Source organism: Lycium ferocissimum, chromosome 3 (assembly GCF_029784015.1).
Source record: "Lycium ferocissimum isolate CSIRO_LF1 chromosome 3, AGI_CSIRO_Lferr_CH_V1, whole genome shotgun sequence".
Taxonomy (NCBI): domain Eukaryota; kingdom Viridiplantae; phylum Streptophyta; class Magnoliopsida; order Solanales; family Solanaceae; genus Lycium; species Lycium ferocissimum.
This window is the reverse complement of record NC_081344.1, coordinates 5,412,540-5,431,569: the sequence shown is the minus strand read 5'-3', so window position 1 is coordinate 5,431,569 and position 19,030 is coordinate 5,412,540. Positions and strand designations below refer to the sequence as shown.

The window sequence follows — 19,030 nt, the reverse complement described above, 5'->3', positions numbered from 1 at the left end:
GAAAAATAAATTTATTGTACACATCGCGCCTATGTGGACTAATAAAGTTAATATCTCCATCATAATCGGGGCAAATTTATCAAATCATAACTATGTAGGGCAAATTTAATCCCAAACTTTGACGGAGAGCAAATTTGAACTATAAACCATACTTGGAGGGTAAATTTGACCCTTTGCCCTTTTAACTAACGATATGTGTAATATATGTAAAGATCAGTAAATATATAAAGTGGTATTATTTTTTAAATAAACTAAAAAGAAAAGTAAGAAAAGCAAATTAAAAGTACGACATAGTATGGTTATCAATTTTTTAAGTAAAGATAAAATAAAAAGTGTAAAATTATTTTTTTTCATTTAAAAATATGTTTTTTTTTTACCGAACTAAAAGTAAATCATAAAGATCGAGACACAAGGAATATGCAGGAATGTCGTATGGAAAAGAAAGGTAATGTAAGGACAAGTGAGAATGGAAACCTCACATTAATTATACTACTTGAATAAAAGATTACAAATTCCACAGCATCTTTTGCCACCTTTTCGACAGTTTTTCTCTTCATCAATTTCTAAATGTAATAAAAAAAGAAGAAGCTGTGAACTCTAATTTTTTTTCCCTAACTATAGAAAGCTAAAACAAATTACAACAAAATAAAATATTTCCGGAGCCCAAGAAATACTTATGGGTCTCATATCTTCATACTACTCCCTAAATTCTGCTATGTACACAAGCAGAGCTAGACGGTAGGAAGCAAGTTCAACAAAATTTTATATTTGTCTTAAATTTTTTATTAATACGTATATTATTAATGTAAAATCTAATAACTTAGAAAAGATTAAAATCGCTAATCATAAATTTCAAATTTTAGCTCCGTCTCTAACTATATATGCTTTGACGAGTAATACTTAAAGAGGAGGAGCTAGGATCAAAACTTATGAGTTAGGAATTTTAATCCTTTTAAATTACTCAATTTTAAATTAATTCGCACATATTAAATGAATTCTCGAGACATATATAAAATTTAGACAAACCTACCAAATTCGACCGAACTTGTAATCCGTATTCTAGCTCTGTCCGGAGTAAACAATATATTTATAGGAAAGGAGTCACACACGTGACCACCACTCTCCACCGCCACCGCTACTGCCGCACTGCAAGAACGGCGACTCAGCTCCGGCAACTCCAGGCTTTACGGCGAAAACACAATGCCAGATCTCTGTGAAAGCTCTAACAATAATACCATGATAATAAGGAGAATTCAACTGCAAAAAACAGTTGAGAAGCTCTCTTAATTCTTCTTTAGAATATATCTCCTTCGCAAGTATCATTTGTAACATTGACTGCCGGAAGTCAACGTAAGGGTCGTCGGAATCTTTCTCAACGGCAACACTCTCTCCTCCAATTCTGCCAAATCCTTGAAAAGTGGTGGTGGTGGTAGTAGTGTTAGAAGAACTAGAGGAAGAGTCATGATTATTGGAGTAGTTGTTGGTTGTTTTGTGGGACTTGTTCTGAAAACATTTTTTTTTTTTTTTTTTTTTTTTTGCCTTGAAGGTTTGTATAAAACAACCTCTATTCCACAAAGCGAGGGTGCGTGCCTCTATCCTCAGACTCTACTTGTGGGAATATACTGGGTATGTTGTTGTTGTTGTTGGTTGTTTTGTGGTGGTGGCGGGGCTTAGGGTGGAAAATGCTGGAAATTTTGGGCCGCATACAATTGCTGCAGCCAAGTTTCACTGCAACGTTGCGCAAACTGATTTTTCTCTTGTGGGTTGACATTTGCAGATTTTGTTGAGTTATTTACTGAGAGTGAGGATTTTGCAGACGTTTTATATGAGTTTGTTTAAGGTAAGGTATAGTGAATAGTGAGCTGCACTGAAATTGGACGTATATAAATATCCATGTCGTGTGAATTGAGTTTAACTGTTTGGAGGTATAGTTGTTTTAGGTAAGGTATAGTGAATAGTGAGCTGCACCGAAATTGGAGAGTGGTGAAACGTATATAAATTCTCCATGTCGTGTTAATTGGAGTAACCAATAACTGACAAAACCGCATTAACTGGAGGTATAGTTGGAATTGTTTTATTCTCACCTACACGAAAAGATAATTTGACTTTTAGAATTTGAAATTTGATTGAAATACATACTATTACATATAGTTGAACGTAAAACATTTATTAGCTAGGGACCCTTTGGTTATACGGATCAGTTGATTATTCCGGTATAAAATTTGGGATTAAATTTATTTAGTATTTATGGGAAAATATAACCCCCTCAAATTAGGATAAAACTTATACCAAAAGTACTATTTTCAGCATAGGATTTTTTTTTTTTGCAACTCGGATGCTTAAAATTGAGAAAGAAGACATTGAAGTTGAAATTGTTATTATCTATCCTCTTTCTTCTTCTTATAATCCGGATAACTTTGTTTTGAATCATCCAACATGTAATGAAAAATGGGTTGAAGAAAATGGTTATATATAAAACTTGTGTTAATGAAGGAAGAAAATGGGTTGAATGTTGTGTGTAATGGAGGCAGAAAATGGTTTGAAGAAAATAAATGGAGGATGGGTAATTTTTATAAGCTCTTTATGATTGATGATTAAATTGAATGTGTGTGTAATGGAGGAAGAAAATGGGTTGAATGTGTGTGTGTTAATGGAGGAAGAAAAAATTGAATGTGTGTGTGCTAATGGAGTAAGAAAATGGATTGATGGATTTCTGTGAAGATTTAGTTTAAGAAGAATTTAATTGATGAAGAAGACAAAATTAATGGTTTAATAGTTAATTAGAGGTTTTATAAATATAATTAATAAAAGAAAAATCAAATGAAAAAAAAAAAAGGAAAGCATAGCTACTTAAACCCGACATTTTGTTTAATTTTTTTTTTTTGCCCTTTGGAAATACGGATGGTACTAAAATACGATGACACACATGATGTATTTTCCCTAGTATTTATTATAACTAAAATTAGGATAAAACTTATACCAAAAGGGATAGGATTTTTTTTTTTTTTTAGTTGAAATTATCTATCCTGTTATAATCCGGGATAACTTTGTTTTGAATCATCCAACATGTAATGAATTTAAGTTATATATAAAACTTATAGCAGGTCAAATACTCTTTTTAGCAGATAAATTAACAATTATTTTTATCTTACAGATTCATCTGTTCTTATTTATTTTTTTAAGTTAAAAAATGAATACATACAGATTTACTTGTATTTATTTTATAAATAATTTGATTATGTAAATATTTTTTATATTGATCAAGCATAGAACTTAAACCCGACATTTTGTTTAATTCAGATGACACACATGATCCATTTATTTATTGGGTTCAAACATTACGTGTGAATAAATCTCCTTATTACTTCTATTATATTATTGCTACTCCAACAGCCATTTATTTTCACCACTCTAACAGGCAAGTTGACTAAACTAATTAATGACAGTCATATTGGTGACCAATAATGATGACAGTCATGCATATTAGGGTCCTTCGTTTTTCTTTATAAATATCACATAATGAATCATATCATTTATCTTTAATTGCTTCAATATTCAAATTAGCTTTTTTTTTTCATTTATTTACTCCTTATAAATCAATTTCTAATATTCATCCTCTACGTGAAAAAATAAATTAAAAGTTGTTAAAATGATTCATTGTCAGGTTTTTAAATTAGAAAAAACAAACGCTTTGAAAGCTAATTTACAAATTGATTTTATATCAGGAATATTATTTTCAATTATTTACCCGTCCCAATCTATATTAATATTCTTTGAAAAAAATTATGTCAATATTTATGTTTTTCCAAATTGTTACTCCTATTATGTCTTCTTTATACTAAAATTTGATTTTTTTTTAATTCTTTTCAATTAAACAAAAACTAACTACACTCAATCTTAAAAGCTTATATTTCACACCAAATTCAAAATATAAAAACACTCAATTAAAAAATAAATAACACTCCATTTTATTGTATTGCCGTTAATATTTTCCGAAACTTGCCATGTATTTTATAATAAGCCACTTGCCTAAATATTATTACCCACTCCACACGCATATATGAATGAAACTTATTAGATTTTCTTATAATTAATCAATATGGTTATCACATATTCCTTGTCACATTAAAGCAGCAAAAAGATTTATACTCCATTGAATAAGAAAAAAAGTACTCTTAAGCAATTGATAAGCACAAACTTCTTGAATAAGATATACTAATTAATTTTCTTAATAATATTTATACATTTGTACACGTATATTATGTTGAAACCCGTTTTCATATATATTCACAAAAAACACATAACTTAACATCATCATTCTCTCTTTCTTCCGTGGTCCCTTCCCTTCGATATATTTCAAATTTCTTCATTAAATTATTGCAATTTTTAGTATCAGTGTCTTAATTTCTTTCCTCGTATATTACATATGCAATTTTTTCTTTTATAACTATAATGTTTACTTCTCAATACTTGTTTTCACATTCTTTTTACATATATTTTGGAGAGGACTTACATATTTCTTCTCGCCGAAGACTTAAGAATTACTTGTTTCTCTAACTATTCTTCATTGTCTCCTTGTCATTAAACTGGTGATTTCAGTGTTGAATATACAAAGAACATTGAAGATGATAAGAATTACTTGCTCCTCAAACTACTATGTTAATTTTTATTTTATTTTTATAAGACTATAGATATTGCAAATAGACCATATGTACAAAAAGTTAGAAGGTAAACTGATTTACTTAACTTCTTCTCATAAACTGTGATAGAGACAAAATTCTCAATTGTTTCATACTTTCATTCCTCCTCCATCTAATATATTCAAGTTTCATCGATTTAAAACATAATTCACGTAAAGAAATAAGAAATTTCAACTCACACACTGATCAAACTTGCATATTCCATCCTTGCTCCAAAAAGCTAAATCTAGTTAAAAATAACAAAAAAAGTTATAAACTTTTGGAAAACAAAACTAAAGAATCGATTTATTTAGCTAGTAGAAATTAAAATAATTTCTTTCAAAATGTCCTGTGTAGGTATTGTGGGCTTACCTCGTTCAATTTCTTGCTCTTAATCTTCCACATCTCCCTCTTCCACAATGATCAATTTTCCATTTCTACGGCTATGCTTGCAAACCTCTCAAAGAACTTTTCTTCAGTTTCTTTACCTTCACCATCTTCTATTCATAAAATAGAATTAGGCTTGTTACTGCAACATCGATAAACAATAAATTAAAAACTTTTGATACGGAAGTCAAAATTTGTGCCAATTCCTCTATGCACAGAATGGCCTTATCAATATCTACAAAATTTGGGCTTTTAAATATAACATTACATAAAAAGAATCAAAGAAAAAAAAAGATTAAATAAGTTTCTTGACTTATTGGGGAACTATATATTTTTAAATGCACCGAACGTGTCATATACCTTACATGTAGTCAAAATAATCAATAAAAGGTTATGCTGTTCACTCTTGTTACCCAATTTTACCTATTCTACTAAGGAGAGTAGAATGAATAATTACCTCCTCCCCATGAAAACAGTGATGTGATTAATTAAATTTCCTCTGCTACTTGCAGTAAAGAATATAAATGCCTGAAAAAGGTTACAACAAACACCACATCAAGAAATAATATCATGCAATGTAAAAATAAGATCTTAACGTAAAACTACTCGTAACGAATGGGAACAGAACAAAATATTTTTGTAAAATAATGAAACAAATAAGACAATAAGAATTAGAAATTATCACATTCTTCCCAAATGAATTATCTGTTGAGAGTTGTGAATATTAGGTTCCACTTCGGATTTTACGGCATTAAATAGGAGAAAGAAAAGGAGATATAAATATATATAAAGATAAGATATTGATTCAAATTCAAGGAAACTCATTCAACTTAAAATGAAACTTTATCATTCATATTCGAATTCAAAAAATACATCTTCAAATTCAAATTAAAAATTATTATTATTATAATACTATGTAAAATGCAAGCAAAACTGTAATTGAGAAATAAATGTTATGTAAACTGCAACCATATACTTTTTTTTCCCCCTCTTTTTTCTTTCCCTCTCTTCTACTAATGTGATATCTTTGCACGTTTAGATGGGATCAAATCTAAATTGAATATGATTTTGAAAAGTTGTTTTATTGTTTTGTTAGCGGATAATCAGCCTAAACTTCTCAAATTTAAATAACACAATGTATATTTGAAAAGATAGGATTCTAAGATATTCCTATCTTTTTATCCATATATTTGACTTGAAATAAATATTTGAAACCTATTAAATATGAATTTGGATAAGTCTAAATTTAAAAAAAAAAAAAAAAAAAAAGGTCAAATTGCAGAAGGCAAATAACGTTGGTAACTTCAAGATGAGGTTTGCATTTTATATAACATGGTTTCAAAATACGGTTAGCATCTAAAAACACTCTGCAGGGACTGCTTAGATATTTAAATATTTGTGTTCTAAATTCAAATTTCATCTCCCAACTAAAAATATTTCTATTTCATTATAAAAAGTTTGTTACATATTTTAGATAACCACGTTACTTGCACTTTGTAGATAACGAAATTTTATTGAATTTAAATCCGTCAAAATTGCCAAGATATATTAGTCCAAATAAATATTATATAATTGGGTTAATTATTTAAGTCCAATAATACGGATTTAGTTAAAAATCCGATTTCTATTGGGCTAGTCCATTAATTTGGGCTATAAATAATGAGCCCACTTTGCTAATACATCTTACTAGAAACTGAGTGCCCAACGAAAGAGCAATAGGATCATGCCACGTGTCAAAATGATGCGGCTTTATATATATATATATCACGTGTACAAGTGACATGTTGTATGTAAAGATATTTCATAAAAGGGACAAATTCTAACAAGAAGCAGTGTAAAGTCTTACCAAGTATTTTCTAGAAGTTCTTTATTTTCGAAGATTAAAAGAAATAAAAGACTTCTAAGTCAAAATCAAATCCATCAAATTCAAGATCAAGTTTTTTTATTAAAAAACGACGAATCAGAGGAATCATTCAATTTCATATATATATCTTCCTTGTATTTCTAAAACAAAACGTTTATCTTGAAATTCAAATCAATTATATATATCTTCCTTGTATTTCTAAAACAAAACGTTTATCTTGAAATTCAAATTTAAAAAAGTTTAAAATCCGGATCCAAATCAAAAAACTTTATCTTTCAATTTAATTTTAACAAAATATGTTACATGTTTTTATCTCAATTTGAAAAATCGTTATTATCAATTCAAATATTTTTAATCTCAGTTCTATTATTTTTATATATATAGATAATTCAATATTTTTTTTCAAATTCAAAAAGTTTATCCTAAGCCGATATGGCTATATAAGCAATCCTACAAAAAAAAAAAAAAAAAAAAAAAAAAAAAAAAACCTGGGATAAGAGTAATTAGAATCTAAAAATTCATATGACATTAATATAATCGGACCTGTCAAATTACATCTTATGGGTAGATAATCATCTTTTCACTTCCTGTGAATTGCTATTATTAAATACTTTATTAAACAAATATTTTAAGTGACCTATTTATCAACTACAAACTGTTTTAGCTTCAATAGTATTTTCAAACGGTGATTTAGAAAAAGAAAACCATGCAGATTTGAGCTTTACTCTTTTATTTTTCCAATTAAATAGTGTTAACCACACTATACGATTATCTCAAATTCGAATATTTTAATCTTTTAATTCAAAGTTCTTTCATCTCAATTCAAATACTTTTATCTTTCAATTCATATTTAAATTCAAATATTTTTATCTTTTATTTCAATTTCAATTTTAAATTTTTTATTACAATTCTTATTCTTATTAACTTTGTCCTAATTCTCATTAACTTTGTCCTAATTCTCATTAACTTTGTCTTAAAATTGCCAAGTGGCTTGTTATTAGCTTGCCACTTGGCTTAACCACATTGCTTTTACTTCTCCTATTTTATATACTAGTATTCGTACCTATTTTATATATATATAATCATAGAAAATTATTATCTTATTTATTTGATATAATAAAAAAACTATTCTATACATTGACATATTTAAAGAAATTTGTGAAATATTAAATTATAATATTACTTATTTGAACACAGTAGATTATATTAATTTAATAAACTCTAAATCTAATTATGATTAACTTTGTTCATCATTACAATCCTGATTAATTATTGATCTGCGACATAAAAATCATATCATTACAAAAGAAAAGGTTTATTTGACAAAACTATAGTTAAGTAACTCACTCTAAATGTTATTTTTGAAAGCAAAAGAACTTATGAAAGCTATGTTTTAGAGTTGCCTGCATTAAAAATTAATGTATATTTTCAATTTTTAATGTGGTACTTGAATTCATTTATATCCGAAATTTTTATTTTTGGTTCTATTTATTAAGTCTTCGGTCATACACTCTTGTTCGTAATATAATTTTTTCATCATAATATGATTGAAAATAATTATCTTTCAATACTAATAAATCTTATAGTCTTAGAAGTACTAAGATTAGGCAAACATTTTGAGTGAAGTATGAGCTATAACTCATTCAGTCTTCATTTTTTTTTTTTTTTTTTTTTTTGAAATAAATAACATCATCTAATCGCCCTCACAACCAACCCCCCCCCTCGGCCCCACAACCCCAATTTGCATGATATCACAATGTTTCAGTACTATTTTACTTATTCTCTTACAACGCTACCATCAAATAGTAGCGCATTTTACTTTGTATCACTTCACCGAATAAGTGACCGTAAATTCTTCATATATCTAATTTGGCATCCTTCTTCTTCTTTATTATTATTATTATTATTATTATTTTTGGAAATTTAATAGAATGATGTGATTTGGAAGCAAACTTACATATTGCATTTGATTGCAAATCCACCCAAAAATATATGCGCAAGATATAACTTCTATCAAAAATACCATCCTTATAAAAAAAAAATTATATGCTCGTGTGTATTCAAGAAATATACTCCATGTTATTCCATTGCCCGTCTAGATTATTCAAAACTTGCCATGTGATTTTAAAATAAGTCATTTGGTTAAATATCATCACTCATACACATATATAAATATATTTTATTGAAACTTATTAGATCTCTTGTCATATATTCACACATAGTAAAGGAGAAAAATATTTCAATTCTATTGAATAAGAAAAAAAAAAAAAAAAAGGGGGGGGGGGTTCTTAAGCAAATTGACAAAAAATTGTAATTAGAAAACCTAGAATTACACATTTTAAATTGATAAATAAAAAATAAGCACAATATATTTAAATAAGATATACTAATTAATTTTTAAGTAATAATTCTTTAAGCATTTGTACATGTAAATTATATTGAAGTCCATTATCATATACATTCACAAAAAAAAAACATAATTTTCTATTATTATTCTTTACAAAAAAATAATGTTAAGCCCATTCCCGTTGAAAAAAATAATAGAAAGAAGGAATGTAAATGTGAAAACCAAATCAATAAACATACGGTGAAAAGAGTACAATAGTTTTATTATATGTTCATCATCAAATTATTGCAATTTCTAATCCGAATGTCTTAATTTATTTTCTTAGCTATTGCACATGCAATGTTTTCTTTTACTTTTATAGTACTTGCTACTCACTTGTTTTAGCATTCTTTGCCCAAATATTTTTGAGAGGAAATATTTTTTAATCCTTATTGGCTAATGCCAGAGACTTAAATTACATTCTTTATTGTTTTCTTTTCCTTAAATTGGTGATTTTAGTATTGAATTTACGAAGAACATTAAAGATGATAAAAGGCTAATGCTTGGATTCCCAAGGATCAACCTTAGTAATGAATTAGCATATTGAAAACGTTTTATGAATTATATTTATCCAACAATTTCTTGAAAATGCTAAACAAAAGTTCAAAAATAAAGAGAGTTGGTTAAAAATTAAATATGCAATGAATACCAGTGTAAGGTGCTTTAAGAAATAATAATAAATGAATAGAAATTAAGGTGAGAGAAGAGCATCTAACCTTATAAACAATATTTCAATTTTTAAAAACATAAATAAGAGATGCAATTATCATCTTCCATGGAATCAAAAAAGTATTCGTACATCTTCGTTTCTTCGATCCGTATATATTTCTAAGAGCATGACCAAATAAAAAAAGTCTACACAAATAGATTTGAATAATTTTACAAAATTAAACATCGACAAACATTATTATTTTAGTTAATAAAAATATAATTTAAAAATAGTAACAAAATTTAGCCTTAAAAAGTGCCAACTCGGCCAATTAATTGTTTTAATAAGTGATTTTGTTTTATGTAATATATTCATTTTTATCAAAAATCCAACGAACAAAACCATAATTACATTGAAGAACACTACTTACTTATAGTATTATATATTCGAAAGAATGGTTACCCTCCTTTTCTACAATGTTCAACTGCTATATAAAAATATGAAAACATTAAAATTGATTAAGTTTCTAAGAAATGAAGAATATGAATAGTGCACTAAAATTCACGAATAGAGTTGGAGGAGGAAAAATCTTTATATAGAAGAGGTTGAAAATTGAAATTTCATTCCAACCAAATTTCATTTAAATTCAAATTCAAATATCATATCAATTTGTTAGATAGGATTCCAAAAAGATCCTTATCTTATAATTTATATATTTGAGTTGAGAAAAATATTAGGAACGATGAGATAAATCCAATTTTTTTAATACTAAATGGAAGATTACCCTTCCTTATCCTTGTTTTTTAACCTTCTCCTAACCTTCCTTGCTTTATTCATTCATTTGTTAGTTCCAAAAATCAGTTTTATAATAGTCAATAAATTTATAGGTAATAAACGAATAAATGTAGATATATAGATTTGATTTGGATAACTTTTAAAATTTTAAAACTATTAATTGCAAATTCGTAAATAAAGTACAAAAAATGAAAAATTATTGATAAATTATAGAATCTTATCACTTATAATGAAATTTGATTTGGATAGCTTCAATTTAAATGTTAAACCTTAATTTATTGTTAAACCATATATATTAAAGTTTTTGCACATACATACGATAACCCAACATTTTTTTATTTTTATTTTATTCAAATAAGTTGATAAGCCATAGTTATTAACTCTTTTTTTTTCTTTTTTGGTAGACATGTTATCATGATCATAAATGTAGGAGGATTTAAATCTATTATATTTAAAAGTTTATCTTTTAATTCAAATCAAAGAATAATGGAGAATGCAATATCTTCAAAAAATTGTATATATATATTTTATAATATCTTAGGATGTTAAATAATAAGAGTTCATTTAGCTCATTTAGAACTCTTGAATAGTGGGTTTTAGTTTAAAATTATGAAATCTAATTTTACTCCAAATGTCTAATATTTTCAAATTCAAATGCATCTACATATATTTTCAATTCAAATTAAACAATTCAAAACTTTTTACGTAAATTTATATTAACTTTGTCTTAAAATTGCCAAGTGGCTTGTTATTAGCTTGCCACTTGGCTTAACTTATGATTATACCTCTCCTATTTTATTTATTATTATTATTATATTATTATTATCATTATTATTATTATTATTATTATTATTATTATTATTATTATGGAAAAAAAAAAAGAAAAAAGGGATAAACATCCGACTATGATGTTGTTTAGAGTTTGAAATCTACTCTACTTTTGAAGGTTCTTTAATTTCAAATTTAATTTTTTTATCTTTCATTCAAATTCAATTTTTTTTGATCTTTTATTCAAATTCAAAGTTTATTACAATGTTTATTAATTTTGTCCTAAAATTGCCAAGTCCTTGCCAATTGGTTTAACTTCTTGCTTGTACCTCTCCTTTTTTATATATATAGATATAGATTTGTTTAGTTTTGATGACACTCCTCTAATCTTTTTGGAGAGAAACCGTACCTCCTTTTGCTTGAAGTCGATAAACATTAGAATTAGCATATGGTCTAAAAATCATATACCAAGAAAACATACTTGTATATTGTATATAAATCAATTGACACTTACAAAATGGAGCCAAAAGAATGAAATTTCTTTCAACATGGAGGAAGACTTCCAATAGCAAATACTATGAAAGAAGGAATAGATTATAACAAGTGAAAAAATCAAATATGTAAGTTGTAACACAAAAATGGGGTCTAAAAGGGGTTGTCACATGGTGTCTAAACCTCCAAACTCAGATAAGTTTTTATCCAATTTGTACCACCATTCACATTCAGTTGTAAAGATGGCCAAAAGGGGTCATAAATGCAAAAACAAAAATGGAGCAATAAAAGCATCTTATAATCACGAGAAAGCTGTGTATTCCCATAGGCGGTCCAGGATAGTCTGCAAACCATAAATTCCAAAAATGAACGCCGAAAAGACATAGGAATGTTTCCTATTTTTCCAAAACTAAATAAAATCAACACATTGTTTGGGTACATCTGAACTGATTTTTTGGTTAGTTCTTTTAAGATGAGACTTGACCAGTTTTTGAAAAATATTTTCCACTCACAAAATTTTACTTGTTTTCTTGGTGAAATGCATGTCCAAACACAAATTGAACTTTCAAATACCATTCTTCTATTCGACTTCAAAAACTCGTCTCTACGTTTCGACTAAATCTACGTCCAAAAGCCTACTTAATATTTTACCCAAAATCAAGTGTATAACTTTATTTCCAGTAAAAGTCAATATATTCATCAAGCAACATTATAATATTATATATTCGAGTATGACCCTCATGTTCAACTTCTGGGACAGCATCTGAAATATTATTAGAGGTCTGTAGGCACAAACTGACTTTATTAGATAGGTAAAAGCTACCAACCACGTATGTAAGACTGCAGATCGGGACATAAGTAACTATACCGATAGTGACAAATAAGTAAGATTACTAATTTGAAAATAAGACTAATTAGGGGATTAGCTATAACAAATTAAATTATATAAATAGTCTAAAATAAATTTACACCGTCAAAATTAAATCCGTTGAATAATACTGGCCTCTTGTCCTAAAGTTGAACTAATTAAAGACTGACCCTGTTTGTCTCTATCACTGCTACAGTCCTATGTTACAGTATACTTAGCTTGACTATTACTTTTGATCCATCTCAATGTTATTACGTACCAATTAGATGAAAAAATTGTAGAAGGAAAACAAGAAAACTATGTTTTCATGATTATCTTATTCGTTTCACAAGTAAGATAGTGTAGATCGTATTTGTTGCGGTGGATTATTCCTATACGTTTTGAATTCTTAACAAGAACTCGGTTATTTCTGAAGGAACAAGTATACAGTCAAGAGGGAAGGGTTCCTATTTAAACAAGACATCTCTTATTCAAATGACACCTATTACCAATAGGTGTGTCCCTTCTAATTTTCCCTTTAAATTTACCTATTTAATTATTACCAAGGGTTAACCCACACGAATGAACCTTAATTATTTCCTTCAACTAGTAAAATAAATTATTTAATTTTAATATTCAAAATTAACTACGTCGTATGAACTTTCTAATGGCTCCCAATCAGCCAAAGTGACTAGTTATTTGCTTCTTTATCTGTTTTCTTTTAAAGCCAAAGTGACTAGTTTAATTTTTGCATCAACGAATAATTATATGACAGCACGTATATCATCTTTATATAATATTTTATTTTTTTTCACCTATAATTGTAAAATTTTTTACCTATAACAACTATCTTCATTTTTTGGTAAAATAATAATTAATCATCTTTATAAAAATAGAATATCTATGATTACCAATAATAAGTGTAGAGATTTTGACCAAATATTGATCATTTAATACACTATTTATGACAAAAAATATCATATGTATATATATTCATCATTAAATGATTTTCCTTCGTTATATAAAGTGTGATTAAGCTTAGAATTTGACAATTAAAAATGAAAATTAGATTTTATGCATCTTTTTTGCCTATAAAAGCGAATTATTATTTAAATGTCAATGGTGTTATAGGTGTATAACAGTCATTTTCTATAACAGTTGAAACGATGCTGTAATAGAGAAGTTTGACTGTATTTTAATTTTTAAAAGAAACTAAACAAGAGCCGGAAAATTTAGGTCAATTTGACCAGAGAATAGCAGTAGTCACTACAGCCAGTTATAACATTTTTAATAAAAACACAATGTAGGATTAGGCCAAGAATGCAATCAGAAATAAGCATCTTGGCAGCCAATTCAAACAAAAACTGCGTCCAAATTAAGGGTGTGTTTAGTATGGTGGAAAATTCCAATTTTTATTTTCGTAGAATATTTTTTTCTTAAAAATGACTTTTGTAATGAAAATAATAACAACGAGTTCATAACTGACATTCTCCCCACCCCATCCCACATAGGCCATAGTTCCCATCCCCATCGATCACCCCACACCCCCTACCCCTCTTCCACTCCTATAGAGTTTATTTACATGACGACTACAAAAACAACATACCTGTCATGAAATCACGATGTGGGGTGCAGGAAAGATATAAAGTGTCTGTGATACTTTTCCCTTTCTCTTGAAAGGTAGAGAGGTGGACTATATAAATACTTCTTGAACAATATATTATGTTTAGTTGCCAAATAACATAAAATAAATAAGAAAATTACTTATTTTAAAGAAAAATATCATACCAAACATACACTAAAGCAAAAAATGTACAACTCAATCGCCAAAATTCCCCCAATGATTCTCTTCTCTCCACGTCTGTGTTTTGCTGTTTTTATTTGCTCCAAAGTCCAAATTCATTTTATTCTGCAAAAATAAGAACAAAAAAAAAGGTCAAACTGAGAGATTGCGTAAATGACGAAACTATCACTGCCCAGAAGATAAAATAACTGTCCAACGTAGAACTCGTTCATAGAATCCCAAGATATCTAACTTCCTTGAAATTACGTTTATATAAAGATAATATGTAACATATTCCTAATGAAAAAACACAATCCTTCAAATAAATGCCTCTCTCTAACTTCTAAAGTTTTACCCATTCCAAACCAACCGTCGCAACCCTTCTAATACGTATAGTTATTGGATCTTTACAAATATGTACGTACATAATATTAAGTCAACTCAGTAAAACAAAAAATATAGTTTATATAACTCCACAACTTAAAAAATTATTCTAATCGTATTATTGGAGTTCTTATCATACTATACCTTCCTAAATATCATATAATTAAGTTACATTTCATGACCCTTAATGTAATGGAATTTCTTTTTTTATTACGCTAACCAAAAACTCAAGTAGACTGCTTAGCACGTTTCCGAATAATTATATAACCAACTTCTTCTAATTCCTATATTTTCACGTTTGTTATAGTCTCTTTGTTATTTCCGGCCCTCTTTCTTCTCCGTTATATCCTCTCAAGTATTTTCGAAAACATTATCTTCTTCCTTTCATCATTGAGTAATTATACTAATACATAATAGTCATTTTACCAAAAACCTACACTTCTGTTTTCTTATCAGATTTCTCTAAAAAAAACTACTAAAAGATTGTTGAAATTTTGTTTAGATGGTTACTAAAAGGGTTTTGATTACTTGATCATTATTCATCATTTTGGAGTATTTGACTTTTGGTAAAAGATGTTAGGAAACTTCATTACCAGCGGTTTAGTGTATGTATTTATTTTTCTCGTCTGTGTTACTTTTGCACTTTGCTGTTTATTTTTCGTTCTTTGTGGATTTGTTGAATCTTTATTGTGACATACTTTCTTTGTGGATTTGTTGAATCTTTATTGTGACACTTACTGTTGATGATTGAATTATGGTTTGTGGATTTTGCAGATTGGTTCTTGGATATGCATACCCTGCTTTTGAGTGTTTTAAAACTATTGAGAAGAACAGAGTGGAGATTGAAGAACTTAGATTCTGGTGCCAATATTGGTAATATTAAACACTTTGATCTTCTAATTATCTTATTCATAACAGTAGATTTGTATTATATTCTTTTATTCTTCTCTTCTGGAATTTGAATGGGTTTGAACAATCTAGAAGCAACGTTTGAGAAAACTGTTTTGCAGATATATTGGGTCTTGAGTAGTGTTCAATATACTTTCAATATGTTGATAAAATGTCTTAGGATACTATTATTCAAATGCTTTAAAAGCAAACATAGACAAGCATATTAAATGGAACATTAATTTTAGTACTATTAGAAATTACAATTTCCATATCATGAGAACATGAATAATTAGTATAATGAGATGAATTAAAGTTATATTATACACTAAACATGTTAGTTATCATTTTTTCCATTTTATGATAGAGATTTACCAATATTTACCTGATCGTATAAATATTCTTCGCAACTTGGTGTATAGAACTTGTACTATAAAAATTTATGATTTGGGGCTTTTAAAGCATATAATTCATCCTCAAATATAACTAATTAGAGGATTGAGGCGCCCAAAGGTGTGACCTATACTTGTCACTAAATAAGTTAAGAATCATGATGTCAAAGACTAAAAATACTAGGTTATATCTTATTATTTAATTTGTCCAAGCCTTGACGAATATGCAGAATAGTGGCCCTCTTCTTCAAAATTTAGGGGTAAATTTGGACCATACATATATTTGACCTTTTTCCTTGTTAAAAAGGTCTCATCTGTTTAAAAGCTTCTGGCCTTAATGAACAAGGACATATTTGGATGAATCTTGTAACGTCAGTAGTGTCGACTTTGATCATCCATCAATTTCTAACTTTTTTTCTCTTAAAAGAATATCAATCGTCTCAAATTATATCTTTGAATAATGGCTAAAAAAATTGATTGTTTTCAGGATTATTGTCGCGGCACTGAGAATCTTTGAGAGCTTTGGTGATTTGTTCATGTCATGGTATGCTCTTAATTAGTCAAAAACTTGTAAACCTTTCAGCTGATATCTGAAGTTCTACTTTCATTTAAACTAAAAATGTTACATTGTTGTTTTAGGTTACCAATGTACAGTGAGGCTAAATTGGCTCTTTTCATCTACTTATGGTATCCAAAAACGAAGGGCACGGCATACATCTATAATGCCTTATTGAAGCCATATGTGGCAACGTATGAAAAAGACATTGACAGAAGTTTACTGGAATTTAGAGCCAATGCATGGGACTTGGCCATTTATTACTGGCAAAATTGTGCAGAATTGGGGCAAGCAAAGTTCTTGCAGATGCTTGAGTTTATAGCTTCTCAGTCTAAAAGAGGAACACAATCCAGTCCTGAGGTACTGTCTCTAGACAAGTTTTGCTTATAAATTTATAGTAGTACAGTTTCGTTACAAATTTGCAACTGAACGTCAATTCAGTTAACTGAATTCTGATGGATCATTGTGTTCGTCATAAATTTCGTTCGCATTGATATGAATCGTGGACCGTCATAAAATCTTTACAAATTCATCACAATTTTGTGATGGAGTTATCCGTTACAAATTTATATGACTAAATATGAAATTTAAGATGTTAATATGGGTTTATTATGTTAGTAATAATAGAAAGTATGAAATTCATAGTTGTAAAGTTAGTCACTAGAATGTCAATCTGATTTTTGAAATTTGTAAAGGTTACATAGAACAATATGATTCGGGGAGTAATGGCAAATATTTTAGAAGGTTGTCCAATTGGACTTTAATTGACCATGTTCTCGAAAATTACTAGGAGTACTATCAATTTGTGCGAATGTTTACATTTAAATTGTTCTTATATTGTCAAAAAATTACGCAGCAGACTAATATAAACAGAGTGTACGATGAACACATTAAGTCGGACAGATTGACCAAACACAATTTTCCTTTGGTGAAGTAACCCTTCAGATGCTCTGTCCGCCCATGTCGAATACCCCTACGGATTCCCGCGGGTAAGAAGAAGGCTGGTTTGGGGAATCACGATGAGCCTTACTTATTCAGGGGGACTTGATTCTGAAATGGAATGATTGATAGAATCGATATTTCATAGAAGAATGACCGAGACCATAAAATCCTTTCACACCCGCACATGTGGCTGAATATAGTTGGAAGTTCACACACCTGGAAAAATCCATCCTGTATCCCTGACTTGCCAACTTGATCGCTTGTCTTATTTACCCTTTTCAAAGCACACATATGAATGAACAATTTGCATTTTGCCCATCAAGGCATTGATATTACCTTAGTTTCTTTTACTTTCCCACCATCACATCACCATCATTTTCTTACTTCCTCCACATTAATCTTGATTTCTTTTACGTATCAATTTCAACTTTATTCATTAATCTTTTGCAGCAAAAAGATGATACCAACCATTCAGGCGGAGCGCCACCAAACACGCCATCCGGATTATTCAAGAGGAATAATAAGCAGCTGACTGACAGGAGGCCACCACCTGGTTCATCTTCACCACCACCACCACCGCGGCCTTCTTCCTCCGCCCACCACTCCACATTGCATACTATTAAGTCAGAACCAGTGCACCACGAGGATGCTTCATTTCAAGACAATGATAGTTTTAAAGACCATGGTCTTCATGCTGCCAGGGCAAAACTAAGACGTAAACGGAGCATTTAAGCCAAATAGTCACACAATAAAGGAAAGATTTTTTTGTAAAAAGTTACAATGCGATCAGAACAACTTTGCTACATTTTTCCTGCTCCATTTGTTTGACTTTCAAGTTTTGAAATGAAATTCTTTTTAGTTCTAAGTTAATGAGTTAGATACTTTTGTCTTTCCTGTTGAATGTTACAGAATCTGATATTGTGACGCATAACGCAATCAGATCGTTGACTTAATTTCATTGTATCATAGAAGCAATTTGTAAGAAATTTACTGGTACCTAGAGATTGTGATACTTGAAACCGCGACTTTTCTTAATAAGTTTCTGCCGAATTTGCCCTTACATTTCTATAAAAAAATATAGCTACTTTTTCCCAACACTCAACTTTGATGTCTAAGTTGAGAGCGAATTAAAAGACTTGATCCTCATACTCGAATATCTTTCGGAGTACTTGATTTACTTTGCAAATACCTCTTCCCCTTTTTGCTATCCATTGGAAA

The 19,030-nt window shown here is 28.8% G+C and overlaps 2 protein-coding genes across 2 annotated transcripts; one reads left to right on the top strand and one right to left on the bottom strand.

Moving 5' to 3' along the window:
- Nucleotides 1-467: 467 nt before the first annotated feature.
- LOC132050785 (transcription repressor OFP6-like) lies at nucleotides 468-1,872 on the bottom strand. Its single transcript, XM_059442143.1, has 2 exons — nucleotides 1,571-1,872; nucleotides 468-1,539 (listed from the first exon to the last, which is right to left on the bottom strand). Exons 1-2 carry the CDS (start codon nucleotides 1,769-1,771, stop codon nucleotides 1,102-1,104), a joined length of 639 nt encoding a protein of 212 aa, XP_059298126.1. The 5' UTR covers nucleotides 1,772-1,872; the 3' UTR covers nucleotides 468-1,101.
- A 13,400-nt stretch (nucleotides 1,873-15,272) lies between these two features.
- On the top strand, nucleotides 15,273-18,826 carry LOC132049424 (putative HVA22-like protein g). The gene is made up of 5 exons (XM_059440222.1): nucleotides 15,273-15,639; nucleotides 15,809-15,907; nucleotides 16,802-16,858; nucleotides 16,954-17,230; nucleotides 18,263-18,826. The coding sequence occupies exons 1-5, from the start codon at nucleotides 15,608-15,610 to the stop codon at nucleotides 18,542-18,544; spliced, it is 747 nt and encodes a 248-aa protein (XP_059296205.1). The 5' UTR covers nucleotides 15,273-15,607; the 3' UTR covers nucleotides 18,545-18,826.
- The last annotated feature ends 204 nt before the right edge of the window (nucleotides 18,827-19,030 follow it).

Coding starts and splice junctions, on each gene's coding strand:
- LOC132050785 (XM_059442143.1), bottom strand. CDS start 1,771: ATGTCAACCCACAAGAGAAAAATCAGTTTGCGCAACGTTGCAGTGAAA. Junction 1,540..1,570: donor GCACGCACCCTCGCTTTGTG/GAATAGAGGTTG, acceptor CAAACCTTCAAG/GCAAAAAAAAAAAAAAAAAA.
- LOC132049424 (XM_059440222.1), top strand. CDS start 15,608: ATGTTAGGAAACTTCATTACCAGCGGTTTAGT. Junction 15,908..16,801: donor AGATTCTGGTGCCAATATTG/GTAATATTAAAC, acceptor GATTGTTTTCAG/GATTATTGTCGCGGCACTGA. Junction 17,231..18,262: donor GAACACAATCCAGTCCTGAG/GTACTGTCTCTA, acceptor AATCTTTTGCAG/CAAAAAGATGATACCAACCA.